Source organism: Pan paniscus, chromosome 13, assembly GCF_029289425.2.
Source record: "Pan paniscus chromosome 13, NHGRI_mPanPan1-v2.0_pri, whole genome shotgun sequence".
Classification (NCBI taxonomy): Eukaryota; Metazoa; Chordata; class Mammalia; order Primates; family Hominidae; genus Pan; species Pan paniscus.
The window spans coordinates 72320412-72339976 of NC_073262.2; the positions used below are offsets into that span (position 1 = coordinate 72320412).

General features: G+C 39.1%; 1 protein-coding gene across 2 annotated transcripts in view; it reads right to left on the reverse strand.

Annotated features, from left to right (window-relative positions):
* The window catches only part of CFAP210 (cilia and flagella associated protein 210), a 53262-nt gene that overhangs the window by 16484 nt on the left and 17213 nt on the right, over window positions 1-19565 (reverse strand). For both annotated transcript variants that reach the window (XM_003824295.7, XM_034954454.3), the window contains exons 3-5: window positions 16863-17036; window positions 16572-16765; window positions 4289-4445 (exon numbers count right to left, since the gene is read on the reverse strand). In XM_003824295.7, the coding sequence (XP_003824343.5) occupies window positions 4289-4445; window positions 16572-16765; window positions 16863-17036 (525 nt within the window). The remainder of the gene's footprint in view (window positions 1-4288; window positions 4446-16571; window positions 16766-16862; window positions 17037-19565) is intronic.

The following is a 19565-nucleotide window of genomic DNA, read 5'->3' on the forward strand; positions in this document are numbered from 1 at the left end:
ATATGGTGAGAGATAGGGGTCTAGTTTCATTCTTTTGCATATGGATATCCAGTTTTCCCAGCACCATTTATTGAAGAGACTGTCTTTTCCCCTATGTATGTTCTTGGCACCTTTGTCGAAAATGAGTTCATTGTAGGGATTGAGCACAGTTGCTCACACTTGTATTCCAAGCACTTTGGGAGATGGAGGCAGACAGATCTCTTGAGGTAGGAATTTGAGACCAGCCATGGCCAACATGGTGAAACCCCATCTCTACTGAAAAAGACAAAAATTAGCCAGGCATGGTGGTGGGTGCCTTAATCCCTGCTATTCAAGAGGCCGAGGCAGGAGAATCACCTGAACCTGGGAGGCAGAGGTTTCAGTAAGCCAAGATCACGCCCCTGCACTCCAGCCTGGGCAACAGAGCAAGACTCCACCTCAAAAACAATTTTAAAATAAATAAAAATTTAAAAATAAGAAAATGAGTTCACTGTAGGTGTGTAAATTTATTTCTGGGCTCTGTATTTTGTTCCATTGGTCTATGTATCTTTTTTCATGCTGGTACCATGCTGTTTTGGTTACTATATCTCTGCAGTATAATTTGAAGTCAGGCAACGTGGTTTCTTCAGTTTCATTCTTTTGTTCAGGATAGCGAGCTATTCTGGGTCTTTTGTGGTTCCACATAAACTTTAGGATTGTTTTTTCTATTTCTGTGAAGAATGTCAGTTAGTATTTTGACAGGGATTGCATTGACTTTGTAGTTTGCTTTCAGTAGTATGGACATTTGAATAGTAGTGATTCTTCCAATCCATGAACATGGAATATCTTTCCATTTTTGTGTCTTCTTCAATTTCTTGCATCAGTATTTTATAGTTTTCATGGTAGAGATCTTTCACTTCTTTAAGTTAATTCCTAGGTATTTTATTTGTAGCTTTGTAAATGGGATTACTTTCTTGATTTCTTTTTCAGATTGTTTGCTGTTGGCATACAGAAATGTTACTGATTTTTATGTGTTGATTTTGTGTCCTGCAACTTTACTGAATTTGCTCATCAGTTCTAATACATTTTTGGCACAGTCTTTAGGGCCTTCCAAATATAAGATCATATCATCTGCAAACAGGAATAAATTGACTTCTTTCTTTCTATTTTGGATGCCCTTTGTTTCATTCTCTTGTCTGATTGCTCTAGCTAGGACTTTCAGTACATTGTTGAATAACAGTGGTGACAATGAACATCCTTGTTGTATTCCAGATTGTAGAGAAAAGGCTTTCAAATTTTCCCCATTCAGCATGGTTCTTAGCTGTGGGTCTGTCATATATGGCTTTAATTATGTTGAAGTATGTTCCTTCTATCCCGTTTTGTGAGGATTTTTATCATGAAAGAGTGTTGAATTTTATCAAATGCTTTTTCAGCATTTGGTTTTGTCCTTCATTCTGTTTATATATCACACTGATTGATGTCCATATGTTGAACCATCCTTGCATCCCAGGGATAATTCCCACTTGGTCATGATGAATTATCCTTCTAATGTATTGTTGAATTAGTTTGCTAGTATTTTGCTGAGAATTTCTGCATCAACATTCATCAGAGACACTGGCCTGTAGTTTTCTTTTTTTGATGTGTCTTTGTCTGGTTTTGGTATCAGGGTAATACTGGCATCATAGAATGAGTGTGAAAGTATTCCTTTTAAAAGTATGTTTTAAGTGTGAAAGTATTCCTCCTCTATTTCTCAGAAGAGTCTGAGTAGGATTGGCATTAGTTTTTCTTTGGAGGTTTGGTAGAATACAGCAGTGAAGCCATTGGGTCCCAGGCTTTTCTTTACTGGAAGACTTTTTATTATGGCTTCAATCTCATCCCTTGTTATTGGTCTGTTCAGGTTTTGGATTTCTTCATGGTTCAATCTTGATAGGTTGTATGTGTCTAGGAACTTATCCATGTATTCTTGATTGTCCAATTTATTGACATATAGTTGCTCATACTAGCCTCTAATGATCCTTTGAATTTCTGCAGCATCAGTTGTAATGTCTCATTTTTCATCTCTGAGTTTTTTTATTCAGGTCTTCTCTTTTTTTCTTAATCTGGCTAGAGGTTTGTAAATTTTATTTATCTTTAAAAAAAAAGAGACAACTTTTCTGGCTGGGCATGGTGGCTCATGCCTGCAATCCTAGCACTTTGGGAGTCCAAGGCGAGCAGATCACAAGGTCAGGAGTTCAAGACCAGCCTGGCCAACATGGTGAAATCTTGTCTCTACTAAAAAAAATACAAAAATTAGCTGAGCGTGGTGGTGCGTGCCTGTAATCCCAGCTACTCAGGAGGCTGAGACAGAAGAATTGCTTGAACCCAGGAGGCAGAGGTTGCAGTGAGCTGAGATCACACCATTGCACTCCAACCTGGTCGACAGAGCAAGACTCTGTCTCAAAAAAAAAAAATCAACTTTTCATTTCACTGTTTTTTGTTTTGTTTTGTTTTGTTTCTTTCCATTTCATTTATTTCTGCTCTGATCTTTATTATTTATTTTCTTCTACTAATTTTGCACTTGGTTTGTGTCTAGGGATTTTGGGTTTGGTTTGCTCTTGCTTTTCTAGTTCTTTAAGATGCCTCATTAGGTTGCTTATTTTATATATATATATATATTTTTTTTTTTTTTCTTTGAGACAGAGTCTTGCTCTATTGCCCAGGCTGGAGTGCAGTGGCACGATCTTGACTCACTGCAACCTCCACTTAGGGCTCAAGCAATCCTCCAGCCTCAGCCTCCTGAGTAGCTGGGACCACAGGCGTGCACCACCCTGCCTGGCTATTTTTTGTATTTTTTGTGGAGACAGGGTTTCACCGTGTTGGCCAGGCTGGTCTCGAACTCCTGAGCTCAAAGAGATCTGCCTGCCTTAGCCTCCCAAAGTGCTAGGATTATAGGCATGAGCCACTACGCCTGGCCTGATGGTACATTATTAATCCTTATACAACTCAATGTTCTTCTATAATAGCTGAAATCATTCTGTATAGCAGGATTTGTCATCCTGAGTTCATCAAACCAGAGTGTGAAATGAAGAACTTCTGAAAACTCTTTAGCAGAAGCCTGTTCTTGCACTAGATGCTGGGTGGGAGAATATGGGGTACTTGTCAAGGCTCCCTGAAGACCTTTTAATGCTGCTTCTAACTGCTGAGACAATTCATAAAATTTATTTAATTTGCCTCCCAGTGGAACAAATGCACCCCATGCCTTCTCTTGCAACTTCTCATCTGCTGGCTGCTGGATTACCTCTTGTATTTCACGGTCATCTCCTCTGTATGACTGTAAGTCCTCCAAGATGCCGTTTGCATCTTTCAATACTACATTCACCTAATTAATTATAAATTTCCTTTTCAGATTCTGTAGGCTGGGCATTTTCAGGCACTGCTTGTAATTCTATCCTTATCCTTTTATCCTCCTCTTGAACCTCCAAGCACTCTCAGCCCTTCTCCTCTGCCCTCCAGGGGCTGAGCTGCACAGACGGCTCCTCAGCAGTGCTAGGGAAAGCCCCAGGCCTGGAGCTAGAGAGCAGTGGCACTGGGACAAGAAGACCCTTCAAACATGCCCCTGTGGTGAACTGCGACAAAAATATTACCATTTGTGAAGCACATATTAATGGCACAACAGACACCAAACATAAATCACCCCATTCATTCCTCACAACTCTCAAGAAAATATATTCATTGTTTTAAAATCTCATTTTCTCTTCTCTCTTTCTTGTTCATGCATGAGAGCACATGCACATAAAACCACAGCAAATATAGCTATCCCAAAAGGATGCACTCCCTTAGAAACCCAACTTAATAGCAACTTGTTTTCTACTCCACTTTTTTTTAAATATTAAAAGTTAGGCATTTGCAGGCACAGAAAGACAAATATATTATGTTCTCACTCATTATGTGCGAGCTAAAAAGTGATCTAGTGGAGGCAGGGACTAGAATGACAGTTATTTTATCAGAAGCTGGTAAGGATGTAGAGACACAGTGGGGATGTACAAACTTACAGTTAGATATAAGGAATAAGTTCTAGTGTTTGATAGCCTAGTGGGGGGACTATAGTTAACAACAATATATTGTACATTTCAAAATAACTAGAAGATTTGAAATGTTCCCAACACGAAGACATGATAAATGTTCAAGGTGACAGATAACCTAAATTCCCTTACTTGATCATTACATAATGTATGCATGGGTCAAAATACCACATGTACTCCATAAACATGTACAAATATATTATGTATCAATTTTAAAAGTTGGGCATTTGACTTTGAACCTTTTTGGAACTTTTGCCCTTTCAACTTACAAGAAACCGTCTCCTGCTTTCATGCATCTCTTCTCTTCTCTTTTCTAGTTTTTTTCTCATTTCAATTTCATATAATGCATTCTGTCGCTTTATTTCCTCAGCATCTTTTTCTTCATGTTTTTTCCTTCTTTCCTCTTCTTCCTCATGTTCCTTTATTCTAAAGCAAAAACATAATTATAATTGAGAATAAAGCAGAAAAATAGGTTATATTTTTAAGAAATGAATTCAATTCCAACCTGGAATGAGTTGAAGCTGCAAGGAAAAATCTGTGAATTTCTTTGGGGGAAAAGAACAGACATTAAATAGCAGTGACTAAAACTAATCCAATCTTGGTTAACCTAGAATTGGCAATACTTTCCTTGCTTCAAAATTTATTTCATTACTCACCCAAGTAAGTGTTCTTTTCCTTTAGAAAGAACCAGTTAATGGGATGACAGTAAGAAGAAATGGTGACATTATTTTACAGAAAGGTTCCTAATCCCTAGTGCTTCCCAACTTCAGCCCTAGATGATGCTACATAAGCCATGGGCCTAGCCTCTCAAGGAATGCAGTTTGATGGAATGAAAGGAAGAAAGGTCTCCTTACTCAACTGACCACTTGGGTTGTAATTCTTTCTGTAGCCAGTATTGACTAGCTGATAATTTCTTCTGAATTGTGAGCCTCCCTGGCTATCTTTCAGAACATATGTGTGAGTTCCTCAGAGATCCCTGAGGGTCCTCCTCACTGCAGAGCCCTGATCTGAGTGATTTAGCTCCAGCTCCATCTCTTCAGCTCACCCCTAAACCCCACCACCATCGCTACCAGGAGCTCCCACTCTAAGCAGTTGATTAAAGACTCCAGGTCTCAAAGGCCCTTCATCCAGCAGCCAAACTTCTGCATACCGGCAAGACAGCGCAAGTCCAAGTTGTCTCCTTGCCCATGGAAAACTCACGCATCCTTGCTAGCCAATCAACAATATACAGGCTTTCCCACTACTCTATCTGCCCTCTCTCTCTTTTTTTTTTTTTTTTTTCCTGAAAAGGTAGGCATAGGGCAGGTCGACAACCCACCTAAATAGATGAATGTCTGAGGAATAAACCTTTCTTTCTTTAAAAAAATTTTTTTCTATGGAAATGGGGTCTTGCTATGTTGCCCAGGCTGGTCTCAAACTCCTGGACTGAAGCAATCCTCCCGCCTAAGCCTCCCAAAGTGTTGGGATTACAGGCATGAGCCAATGTACCCAGCCAACCTTTCTTTCATATGCACCCAATCGAGAAAACATTTTTTACTGGAGTCCCCTCACTCAGGTTCAGGGAAGGGAAAATTCCCTTCCCCTATGCCATGGAGGACTGTACAGTTAAGTGAGCCAACAAGTTCACTTTGTTACTGTTAAGCCAATTTAGGACAGGAGATTCCTACTTGATTCATCTGTGCAGAACAATAAGCTTTAGAGTCAGATTCACTCTCTTTAGGAGGAGGTAAGAAAAAGATCACTGTTGGCCAATGCTAAACCAGGTTTACGATTGCCCTAAAAATAATAATAAAAAAAAAACCAAGCTTCCAGAATTTTGTTAGAATTATTTAATATTTTATATCTACCAATCTCCTAGAAGCAAACTCACAAGTCAACAATCAAGATTTGAAGAACATGTCTGGGCGCCGTGGCTCACGCCTGTAATCCCAGCACTTTGGGAGGCCAAGACGGGCAGATCACCTGAGGTCAGGAGTTTGAGACCAGCCTGGCCAACATAATGAAACCCCATCTCTACTAAAAAAAAAAAAAAAAAAAATTTGGCCGGATGTGGTGGTGCCCACCTGTAGACCCAGCTACTTGGGAGGCTGAGGCAGGAAATTGCTTGAACCTGGGTGGCAGAGATTGCAGAGACCTGAGATCACGCCACTGCACTCTGGCCTGAGTGGGAGCAAGACCCTGTCTCAAAAACAAAAAAAAAGATTTGAAGAACATTGTAAAAAGAGATTCATCCAATTCTAAGACCAGAAGCTTTCAAAGTTTTTAAATTGCTACTTTAAGGGAAAACAAGAAGATACTTTAAAATTTTTCAACTTTAGCATTTCTTAGCAAATCTGGAAATCACTAACATTATAACTATGCATCCATTGGATAATTCATCATTTCAGCAAAAAATTTACCTATTCTAAGAATAATAACAAAAATGTCTCTAAAGTCAGTTAAAATGTAATATATTGCCAGTGACTTACATAATAATTTACAATAATTAAAATTTTAATTAGCTGTCAAAAGAGACTTTTTCCTTAGTTTGGGTAGTTTGAATAGACTTGTCATCTATATGCCATTAATTTGGTTTAATGCAAAGTTAACTTGTTGAAGTAAATTTGAGATCCTCTAGTTCAAGGAAGAAACACATAACATTCATATCATTACTTTCAGCTCCCATTCCCAAAGCAGAGTCAGCAACCAGCACAAAACTCTTTCCTGCTGATTCTTGGTCCTTCTCAAACAATGCATTGGGAAGCCTCCACCAGGCAATCAGAGTTGAATATGTCAACGCCTTGCTCTTCCTGAGTCAGCTCCTTGCTATCCTTGATTCACATTCTGAAGATGCCAAATCTCTACTTATCTAGCACAGATCTGATTCTTGGGCTTATATAGATGTTGTATAGTTCTCCTGTAAAAGCAAGAAAGACCACTACCCAAAATTTGGTTCAGATGTCCAGACTGATGACACTACATCCCAAGAAAACTTGGTAGAAAGTATTACTCACATGAGGGACTCCTGGGAAGAGCTGGGCAGGCACAAGTAGGTCTTGATTGCTTTGGACAAAGCAGAGGGAAGTGGGACTGAGGAAAAGTTTCTGAGCAGGAGGGATTTAAATTAAGCACTTGTGCCAAAAGAGGAGGAGGAGAGTTCCAGGAGCCTTCTTATCAGCCTGTACAGATGTAGGGCCAAAAGGGAAGTGAGGGTGAGGCCTAAAAAAGAAGTCAGTAGTCAAACATCCAAACTGAGTTCTCTCTCTCTGTTACAACAGACAGGTTTCATTCTTTCATTTTTAAAAACTGTTTTTTGAGACAGGTCTCACTCTGTCATCCAGGCTGGAGTGTAGTGGTACAATCATAGCTCACTGCAACCTCATAGTTCACTGCAACCTCAAACTCCTGGGTTCAAGTGATCCTTCTGCCTCAGGCTCCCAAGCTGGAACTACAGGCATGCATCACCACACTCAGCTAATTCCAGCTATTTTTTTTTTTTTTTAAGAGAGAGACAGAGTTGTTGCAGGGGAAGGATGGCTATCTGGGCTATTGGCATGAGGGTAAAAGAATTTGCCAAGACAATTGTAGATAAAGAAAGGCAAATTTATTAGAAAAAGTATAAAAATACGTTGCCAGTGAGGCAATGGGCAGCCTACAAGAGAGAGGCTGACTACGAGGAAACAAGGCTTGCTGGAGATTTTATAGGATAGTGTTTATGCTGTATGCTGAGGAGGGCTTTGTGCAGTACTGATAACATCAAGGTTGCAGTGAGCTTGTGGTAGTTGAGTACAGGAAGATTGTGAATTATTTGTGCAGAAGGGCTATATGTCCTGAACCAGGAAGAAAGGCAGGCTTGTAGCTTATCTGCATCTTCTTTTGGCTTTTTCTTGCTCCCACCAGCCTGACTCCTTTTCCCTAATTAGGACTCCACAGGGGACTCACTATGTTACCCAGGATGGTCTTTGAACTCCTGGGCTCAAGTGATCCTCCCCGCTTGACCTCCCAAACTGCTAGGATGATAGGCATGAGCCACCATGCCCAGCCTACCTTGATTCTTATAAAGACAACCCACTAGGCATCATCACCTGGCTATTACACAGGTACTTTACCTTCTCTATGTCTAAAACCAAATTCATCATCCTCCTCTTCTAAACTGATCCTTTTGGTCTCTTTTCTTTATTTTGGTGAACAGTACCACCATCTTTTCAGTTACCTATGCTAGGGACTTAAGAATTATACCTAACTCTTCTCTAATCCTTAGACCTCTCATTCATTTACCTAGTATTTATTGAATTTCTACTACAATGATAAAACAGACATGGCTCACTCAAGAAGCTCGAATTCTAGTGAGGGAGACAAGCAAAAACAAACAAACAAATAAAGTACAGGCATACCTCAGAGATATTGTGGGCTTGGTTCCAAACTAGTGCAATAAAATGAATATCTCAATAAAGTAAGTCACTCAAATCTCAATAAAGTGTAGTCACTCAAGCCCACAATATCTCTGACGTATGCCTGTACTTTATTTGTTTGTTTGTTTTTGCTTGTCTCCTTCACTAGAATTCGAGCTTCTTGAGTGAGCCATGTCATCTACATCTACTGATGTAGCCATTCCATCTACTTCAGGCTTTTGAAGGCTGAAGTGGCTGTAGCGATTTATTAAAATAAGACAATGAAGTTTGCCATATTCATTGACTCTTCACAGAAGATTTCTCTGCAGTATGTAATGCTGTTGGATGGCATTTAACCCACAGTAGGACTTCTTTCAAAATTAGAGTCAATCCTCTCCACCTGCTGCTGCTTTATCAACTAAGTTTATATAATATTCTAAATCCTTTGCTGCCATTTGAATGGTTTTCACAGCATCTTCACCCACAGTAGATTCCATCTCAAGAAACCACTTTCTTTGCTCATCCGTAAGAATCAGCTTCTCATCCATTCAAGTTTTATCATGAGATTGCAGCAATTCACTCACATCTTCAGGCTCCACTTCTAATTCTAGTTATCTTGCTATAGACACCACATCTGCAGTTACTTTCTCCACTGAAGTCTTGAACCCCTCAAAGTCATCCATGAAGTTTGGAATCAACTTCTTCCAAACTCTTATTAATGTTGATATTTTAACCTTCTCCCATGAATCACAAATTTTCTTTTTTTTTTTTTTTTGATGGAGTTTCACTCTTGTTGCCCAGGCTGGAGTGCAATGGCGCAATCTCGGCTCACTGCAACCTCTGCCCCCCGGGTTCAAGAGATTCTCCTGCCTCAGCCTCCTGAGTAGCTGGGATTACAGGTGCCCGCCACCATGCCTGGCTAATTTTTGTATTTTTAGTACAGACAGCGTTTCACCATGTTGGCCAGGCTGGTCTCGAACTCCTGACCTCAGGTGATCCAACCACCTCGGCCTCCCAAAGTGCTGGGATTACAGGCATGAGCCACTGCGCCTGGCCCAAATGTTCTTAATGGCAACTGGAATGGTGAATCCTTTCCAGAAGGTTTTCAATTTACTTTCCCCAGATCCATTAGAGGAATCATTATCTACGGCAGCTACAGTCTTATGAAATGCATTTCTTTAACAGTAAGACTTGAAAGTCTAAATTACTCCTTGATCCATGGGCTGCAGAATGGATGTTAACAGCCATGAAAACAACATTAATCTCTTGTATATCTCCACCAGAACTTATTACTGCTCATTGACAATGACCAGGTGCATTGTCAATGAGCAGTAATATTTTGAAAGGAATATTTTTTTCTGAGCAGCAGATGTCAATAGTGGGCTTAAAATATTCAGTAAGCCTTGCTGTAAACACGTGTGATGTCATCTTAGCTTTGTAGTTCCATTTCAGAGCCCAGGCAGAGAAGATTTAACATAATTCTTAAGGGTCCTAGGATTTTTAGAATGGTAAATGAGCAATGGCTTCAACTTAAAGTCACCAGCTACATTAGCTGCTAACAAGGGAGTCAGTCTGCCCTTTGAAGCTTTAAAGCCAGGCATTGATTTCTCTTCTAGCTATGAAAGTCCTAGATGGCATTTTCTTCCAATGTAAGACTGCTTCATCTACACTGGAAATCTGTTGTTTAGTGTGGCCACCTTCATCAATGATTTTAGCCAGATCTTCTGGATAACTTGCTGCAGCTTTTACATTAGCACTTGATGCTTCACCTTGTACATTTATGTTATGGAGGCAGCTTCTTTCCTCAAACCTCATGAACCAACTTCTGCTAGCTTCAGGTTTTTCTTCTGCAGTGTCCGTACCTCTCCAGCCATCACAGACTTGAAGAGAGTTAGGACCTCATTCCGGATTAGGCTTTGGCTTAAGGGAATGTCAGGGCTGGTTTGAGCTTCTATCCAAACCATTAGAATTTTCTCCATATCAGCAGTAAGGCTGTTTGGCTCTCTTATCATTTGTTTGTTCACTAGAGTAGCACTTTTAATTTCCTTCAAGAACTTTTCCTTTCCATTCACAGCTTGGCTGTTTGGTGGAAGAGACTCAGCTTTCAGCCTATTTTGGCTTTTGACATGTCTTCCTCACTAAGTTTAATCATTTCTAGCTTTCGATTTCAAGTGAGAGACGTGCACCTCTTCCTTTCATTTGAATACTTAGAGGCTATTATAAGGTTATTAATTGGCCTGATTTCAATATTGTTGTGTCTCAGGGAAGAAGGAGGCCCAAGGAAAGAGAGAGAGATAGGAGAACAGTGCTTGGTAGAGCAGTCAGAACACACAAAATATTCCTCAATTAAGTTTGCCATCTTATATGGGTACAGTTCGTGGCACCCCAAAACATTACAATAGTAACATCAAAGATCACTGATCACAGATCACCATAATAGATACAGTAATATTGAGGAATTTGAAATACAGCGAGAGTTACCAAAATGTGACACAGAGACATAAAGTGACATGCTGTTGAACAAATGGTGCTGATAAATTCGCTCAATGCAGGGTTGCCACAAATCTTCGATTTGTAAAAAACACATTATCTGCAAAGTACAATAAAGCAAAGCACAATCAAACAAGGTATGTCTATAAATAGACAATGTAATTACAAATCGTAGTATTTTTTAAAAAATAAGAGACTAAGTAAAAGAGTAATAATTGAGGTACTTAGATAACTTTGACCAAAGTTGAACTCTAAGACAGGAAGGCCTCTCTGAGCTGGTAAGAGGTCCACAGATGAAGAATGGAAGGGTAAAATTCCAGACCGTAGAGAAAACATGAGGCAAGCAAGAGTTTGGTAGATGTTCGAGGCCCTGGAAGATCAGTATAATGGAGGCATCATAACTAAGAGGAAGGAATGGTAAGAGAGGAGGTTGCGAAGTAGGCAGGCCAGATCATACAGAGCCTTGGAGGGGATGTCAAATTTCCATTTTATTTTAAGTTGAATGGAAAGCCATTGAAGTGCTTAAGGTAGAATAATAATATGATCAATTTTCATCTTGATAAAATATCTCTGGATGATAAGTAAAGAAGAATTTGGCAAATAAATAATGTGAGGCCAATTAAGAGACTGATACAACAACCCATGTGAATACATGAGGGTGGCCTGGACTAGATGATGGCAGTAAATTCATGATTTGTTTTGGAGAAAAAAATCAACATGAATTGCTGAGAGATCTGATGTGGAAGATAAAGGAAAATGAGGAATCAAGGTGAATTATCAGGTTTCTGGTTTGAAAAACTGGTTGGATAAAGATGCCGCTGGAGGAGGCGGAGCTTGCAGTGAGACAAGATCGCACCACTGCACTCCAGTCTGGGCGACACAGCGAGACTCTGTCTTAAAAAAAAAAAAAAAAAAATGCCGCTGGAAACGCTGGAAATCAATAATTCTGTGTAGACATTTTAAGTTTGAGATACTATGAGACATTGAAATGGAGATACCATGGAAGCAGCTGGATATGTGAAGCTGGGGTTCAAAGGGATGGTCTAGACTAGAGTTATCAGATTTAGGATGGCACTTACATCTGTAAAATGGATGAGATCACTTAAGCCCTCTTCTCTCTTTCTACTCTTTCCTTAAATAATCTTTATCTAGGAAAAAGTGATGCAAACTATCCTATGACCATTTTTTCTTTTTTTGTGTGTGAAGCTGATGGGATTAACAGACAGTAATTAGTGAGTTTTTTCTTAAGCAAAGTCTATGTGTCTGTTCCTAGAGGAAGCCTTACCTATATATAGAAGAAAGAAGACCTATACAGTGTCTATAGCTACGGTGTTAAGTTTCTTTTTAATAATTATGTGTAAGAGTCCTGGTCAAAATCCCTCTATTTTGGGATTTTGGTGTCACTGTGGTATCTTATTTGTCTTATCGCCGTCACACCCACTGGGCTATGAGTCACACAAAGACTCTTATACTAGTCAAAGCCCCACAGTAGCATAGGATAGATTGTTTAGAAAGCATGTGAAAATTTTCACTTTCAGGCACAGGGCCAGCAGCTGTGCAATATGTTTCAGTTTTCTATTGCTGAATAACTAATTACTCTAAAACTTAATAGCTTAAAACAATGAACACTTATTATCTCATACCATTCCTGAGAGTCAGAAACCTGGGAGTGACTTAGTTGGATGGTTCTCAACTAATGTTGTAGTCAAGATGTCAGTTGAAGCAGTAGTCATCCAAGGGCTTAAATGAGCCTGGAGAATCCACTGTCACATATTTGGTGTCAGGATACTTCAGGTCCTTGCCACACGGACCTCTCCATTGATCTGCTTGAGTATCCTTACACCACGGCAGTTAGGTTCCCCAATGAGCAATCCATGGGAGACAGCAAGGAGGAAGCCACATTGCCTTTAGTATCCTAAGCTTAGATGTCACACACCATTATTTCTGACACATTCTATTTCTTGGAAATGAGTTACTATGTATAGCCACACTTAAGAGGGACATAAATTGGGCTCCATCCTCTGAAGGAAGGAATATCAAAGAACGTGTGGAAATATTTTAAATCACCGCAAGGTAGCACTTGGTAATACAATCAATAGGGCATGCAAAAAGAGACTTGCCCCTTGGTAATCTGCAATTTCCATTTCTTTGTGATTAAAATAATTAAAATATGGTCTCTGCCCAAAGAAGACAGTCATTCCAAATTTTGGCAGGCCTTAAGGCACATGACCTACAAAAGACACCATGAGCCGATCCTAGCCTATCTCTCCAACCTTATCTTTCACAATGCCCCCTTTGTCTTTTATACTACAGCCATCTTGACTACTTGGAGTTCTCCAAATCCACCATATTCTATCCCACTCTGGGCCTTCACTTGTGCTTAAAATACCTCTACAGCCCACTCTTAGCATGGCTTATTACTATTCATTCTTTGAAATTAGGCGCAGGAACCAGTTTCTTCTGCAAAGCCTTCTCTAGACTGGGTCAGATACTCATTTTACATGCTTCCACGCACCCTCTACACATATTTGCCAAAATATTTATAATTACATTCTAATTATTTGTTCCATTTCTGTACTCTCCACTCCCAGATTCTGAACTTCTTTTTGAGATGGAGTTTCGCTCTTGTTGCCCAGGCTGGAGTACAATGGCACGATCTTGGCTCACTTCAACCTTCGCCTCCCAGGTTCAAGCAATTCTCTTGCCTCAGCCTCCTGAGTAGCTAAGATTACAGGCATGTGCCACCATGCTTGGCTAATTTTGTATTTTTTTAGTAGAGACAGGGTTTCACCATGTTGGTCAAGCTGGTCTTGAACTCCTGACCTCAAGTGATCCACCCACCTCGGCCTATCAAAATGCTGGGATTGGGAGGCGTGAGCCACCGCGCCCAGCCATGAACTTCTTAAGAAGACTACATCATATTCATCTTTGTATTCTCAATGACTAGAATAGTGCCTGGCAAAAGGAGGTTGTTCAATAAATGTTTGTATGAATGAATGAAGGAATATCCTAATGAATGAATAAATAGCCTATTTTGAAATTTTGCTCCTGAATAAACTCTTATTCAAGAAAAGGGAAAGTAACTCTCCTTTGCATCTCTTTTCTGCTACATGCTCCTCTTCCCAACTCAGGTTAATACCAGTGCTACTATTCCATTTCTATTGGTTTAAAGAGGTTTTTTATAGGTTCATCCCTATTCGTAACAGTATTTTAAAGTAACGTGCATTCTGAATTCTATAAAACCCATACATGAATAAACATTAAACAGAATATAGCTTGGCGATAAGTTTGTAAACTCATACACTTAAACAAATATATAATAATAGATTTATAATTTCCTATGTTGTTTCCAATTACAGATTTGAATGTTTCTTATTAAATTTAAGCTGTAGGACTTTGGAAACAAATTGGCAACCCAGGTTCACATGTTGAACATCTCTATTAGGGGTTTTCCAGAGAAACAGAACCAAGAGGGTGTGTGTGTATGTGTGAGTTTATTTGGGAGAATTAGCTCACACTATTACAAGGCGAAGTCCCACAATAGTCTGCAAACTGAGGAAGACAGAAACCCGTAGTGTTCAGTCGGAGTCCAAAAGCCTCAAAACCAGGGAAGCTCACAGTGCAGCCTTCAGTCTGTGGCCAAAGGACCGAGAGCCCCCAGCAAGCTGCTGGTGCAAGTCCCAGAGTCTAATGACGGAAGAACCTGGAATCTGATGTCCAAGGGCAGGAAAAGCAGAAGGAAGCATCTGGCACCAATAGATAAGGAAGCCAGAAGGCTCAGCAAGCAAGATTAGCCTACCTTCTTCTACCTGCTTTGTTCTAGCTGTGCCGGCAGCCGACTGGATGGTGCCCACCCACCCTGAGGGTGGGTCTTCTTCTCCCAGACCACTGACTCAAATGTCTGTCTCCTCTGGTGAGACCCTCACAGACACACCCAGAAACGACACTTTACCAGCCATCTAGGCATCCTTCAATCCCATCAAGTTGACATCTAATATTAACCATCACAACATCCTCCCTCTCCTAATTCCCCAAAATGCAACCAATATAAAGGAGAAATTCTATACCACTGGTCTTACCCACAAAACTGAATTTTCAAGAGATTTCAAAAGAAAATAGAACAGTTGAGAGTACAGTGAGGATAGGTAACACTTGGTCACCATGCACAAGGACAAAGCCCACCATGAGAAGTAAGTAAAGGAATTTATGCTGACGTCAGAGCTTGATGAACATTTCCGAGACTGCACTGAAGATATGCCAAAGAAACAACTAAAATAAATCCTACACCAGCTTGAACCTCTAACCTACTGACACATACTACAAGGAAAAAACACGATGTGGCCCAAACACAGCCCAGATACAAAGGCTATAGGAGGATAGACAGCCTGTGAAGGTGTTAGCACTTGCCAGGTAGCTTGCTGGAAATCTGCCTACCACCTCTGAGCTGCAATATAACAAAAGAGATTTCTCAAACACAAGAGATTCACTGGTCAAAGACTTGCCTTCCTCTGCCAATGGCTTTGTCCCTAACTTGCACAAACCTTTAGATCTCTACACTGCCAAAGAAAAACATTACAATAAATCCAAAGGTTTTTCTTCCCTTGTTACTAAGGACTGAATTGAAAAATACACAATTTGGTAATATATATATATTCTGAGAACTGATGTCTGTGTCATTTAGACATAATGTGATTTTGATAAATTATATATGTGACATACAGGTATGTGAAAAAAGCATGTAATAAGACAATGCTGCTAATTCAAATTTCATTTTATAAAATGTGAGTATATATGTTCAGGAAAAAAGTCTGTGTCACCAGATCAATGACTGCCAGAGGCTGGGAACAGGAGATAGAACTTAGAGCAAAGGGGCATGAGGGAAATTTTGGGAGTGATGGAAATGTTCCATATCTTGATTTGAGTGGTAGTTATGCAGCTATACTTTTTAAAAGGTGAATTTTACTGAATGCAAATTTTATTTCAATAAGGCTGATGCCTCCTTCATTAAAAAAAAAAACTCTGCATGGCTATATACCAAAACAGTAATAGTAACTTCCTTTGGTAGTTTAGATTTATTATTCAAAAAATATGCACTCCCTTCCCCTTCCTGTCTCAATTTAATGGAAGTCTACTTCTCTGTTCCATTATTGTTGTTGGGGTTGGCCATGTGGTTGCTTTAGACTGATGGAAGGCCAAGTATACTTCCTTCTCCATTGACTTTGGGTTACGCTGTGTTTTTGCATGCTCGGGCTTGCTCTCTTGCATCTCTATCAATACCATGTGAAAAGTTTCCCCATGTGGCTGCTTCATCCTGAACCTCGGAATGTATACACATGGAGCGGATCAGAATCCTCTCCACAACAATAAGCAAACCCAGCCAGTCCTACAGCTTGAAGAAAAGCTGCCCAGCTGATTCCAGCCTAGATCAGCCAACCCCCAGATGCATGAGAAGTAAACATGTTTTTTTTGCATGCCACTAGATTGTGTGGTTGTGTATTATGTTGCATTATTATGACAATAATAACCAATATACAATCTCTGGGTAAGAAAGTGATAGTGATTTTTAACCTCCTTTTTGTACTTTTTCTACTGACTAATTATTTTAGCATGTATTACTTTTATAATTAGAAAAAAGCTACATCCACTATGAGAAAACGAGAAAGGTACAAAAAGGTATTTTATGTATACATACTGTTTTAGATGATCTTCGGCAAGAGCCACCCTTTCTCTGTGTCGTTTTTCTGCTTTTTCTTGTTCTTCTTTAAAAGCTTTTTCAATGTTGAGTTTCAACTGTTCCTCCCATTTTTTATCTGATTTTATCTTACTCTTTCGGAATTCAATCTGGGCATCACGTTCTTTCATAACTCTACTAAGAAGAAGTCCCGACTACAAAAGAAAAATTATAGTACTTTAAGGAAATGATGCCTAATTATGTACAGATATGTTAAAGATATATAGAAATACAAGAAAACTCAAGTAGTACATGAAAGTTTTTCACTCTTTCTGTCTGGTAAAATTGATATTGCTTTGCATTTTCAATGGCCTTTTTTCTTTTTCCTTGTTTGTATATTTCTTCTTCCAGATCAACAATTTGTCTTTCTGCCTCTATTTCTTCATCACGCTTCTTTTTGGCTTCAAGTTTCTGTTCTTTCATCCCCTGTAAAAAGACAAACACAATCTTTTGTTTTCATTTTTCAATTTAATTTTACTACAGTTTAACATAATAATATGATAATTTGAGCTTTTATGTTTTTATTGTATTTGTAATATTTTATTAATAAATAAAATATGAGGCTACACTTACGAGCTTATTTTTTAGACTGACCTTTTTAGGTAGATAACACATTTACATGGTTCAAAATCCCAAAATATTATAGAGGTATATGAACTTCTCCTTTTGTATTAATCTGTTCTCACATTTCTATAAAGAAATACCAGAGACTGGGTAATTTATAAAGAAAAAAGATTTAATTAGCTCACAGTTCTGTAGGCTGTACAGGAAGGATGATGCTGGCATCTGCTCAGCTTCTGGAGAGGCCTTAGGAAACTTACAATTGTGGCGGAAGGCAAAGGGGGAGCAGGCATGTCATGGCCAGAGCAGAAACAAGAAAGTGAAGGCAGGAGGTGCTACACACTTTTAAATGACCACATCTCACGAGAACACAGTCACTATTTCGAGGATAGTACCAATGGGGATGGTGCTAAACCATTCATGAGAAATCTGCCCCCATGATCCACTCACCTCCCAGCAGGCCCCACCTCCAACACTGGGAATTACATTTCAATATGATATCTGAATGGAGACACACATCCAAACTATATCACCTTCCAACCCATCTGCAATCTCCTCTCATTCTAAGATAACCACTATTAGTTTCTTTTGTCTACTTCCAAAGTTCCTCTCCACAGTTACACAATAAATATATATCTCACTCCTTTTGCTCCTTTAAAAAACCAACAGTTGTATATTTTATATGCTCTTCTATAACTCTGAGGCCTCCACTCCTCATGTCATATGAGGTCTTCCTTTTCCTTATTGGTCCTATTTCCTATGTCCTAAGAAAACCTTGTTTACTCTGATATCCTGAAGATATTCTATTATTTATGTTAAAAGTTTTAGTGTTTTGCCATTTAAATTTAGGTGTTTCGTCTGGCTGAAATCCATTTTTCTGCATTCTGTACTATTGAGATGTAATTTAATCTCTTTCATATGCCAATTATCCCAGTATCAGTTGTTGAATTCCCACCCTTTCCTTTCCTATTTGCAATGAAATTTTTGTTATATGTCAAGTTCCTATATATAACATGGGTTTGTTTCTAGGTTCTCTCTTCTGACCTATTATTTTGTCATTCTCCGTGTCTATATCATAGTTTTTACTACTATGGGTTTATAGACAGTCTTGCTGGTAAGATGAATCATCATTTATTATTCATCTTTAATACCAATGGAGAGTTAAAGCGTTACATGTGCTACTTCTGTGTTACAAAAAAAAAAAAGGATATATCCCCATCCCCTATCCCTTTATGTACCAGGGACCTTTTTAAAATCAAGTTTTCTATATTATAATTTACATGTGCGCTTATAGTGTAGAGTTTACAAATGCATACAGCCACTTACAAAATAGTTCCATCCTCCCAAAAAATCCCATCATGTCTTATAGTCAACCACTCCCCCTACCTGTAGGCCCTGGCAACCACTGATCTGTTTTCTCTCCCTATAGTTTTGCCTTTTTCAGAATGTCGTATGTTACATATATTAGTCCATCATATAATTCTTCCCTCTTTGAGAAAAGAATTAATAAATTATGACCATTGTTCCTAAAGCGAGGTACTATAAGTTTTCTATGTCCTTTCCCAAAGATAAATAATGTATACTGCAACAAAGTAAGGAAACAGGCAATGTTAAAAAGAAAAAAAAACAAGTGAGAACTCTCCAGACTGAGTTTATGCCTATCTGTAGTTTTAATAATTCTACCATAAAACAAAAATAACCCTGCCTCTCAGTGCCTCAAACAATGGAGGAAAGTAGGGTGGAGGGAGGGATTACCTTTTCCCAGCATTTCTCCCCAGGCGAGATAATAAAAGGAGTCAGGGGACACCTCCTCATTTCAAAGAAGTTTCCCATTCATGCATAAGGAGCTAAACTGGGCTACTGTAACCCTCAGGTAGAGGGAGGCCAGCAGATGCACAGAGAGGAGCACAGCAAAAGCACTATGCAGTTCCAGAGAGAGGAAGAGGCAGGCAAGACAGACAAATCAGAGGCAAATGACGAGAAGCTGCCTTGGTTCTTCACAGTTTTGAGTACTCTGGCTTTCTGCGCAATCCTGCGTCATAACAATAAACAGCACGACTCTGATACTCAAACTAGATAAAGATATTTCAAGAAAACTATGGACCAATATCCCTCATGAACACAGATACAAAAATTAATAACATTTTAGCAAATTCAATCCATCAAAAGGATAATACATTAAGACCAATGGGGTTTTATCTTAGGAATGCAAGCTTGGTTGAATATTTAAAAATCAATCAGTGTAATTCACAATTTTAACAAACTAGAAAATAAGAACCTCGTGATAATCTCAATAGACATCAAAAAAAGTACTTTAAAAAATCTAACATCCATTTCTGATTTTAAAAGAACCAAAACACTCAACAATTTCGATATAGAAGGCAACTTCAACTT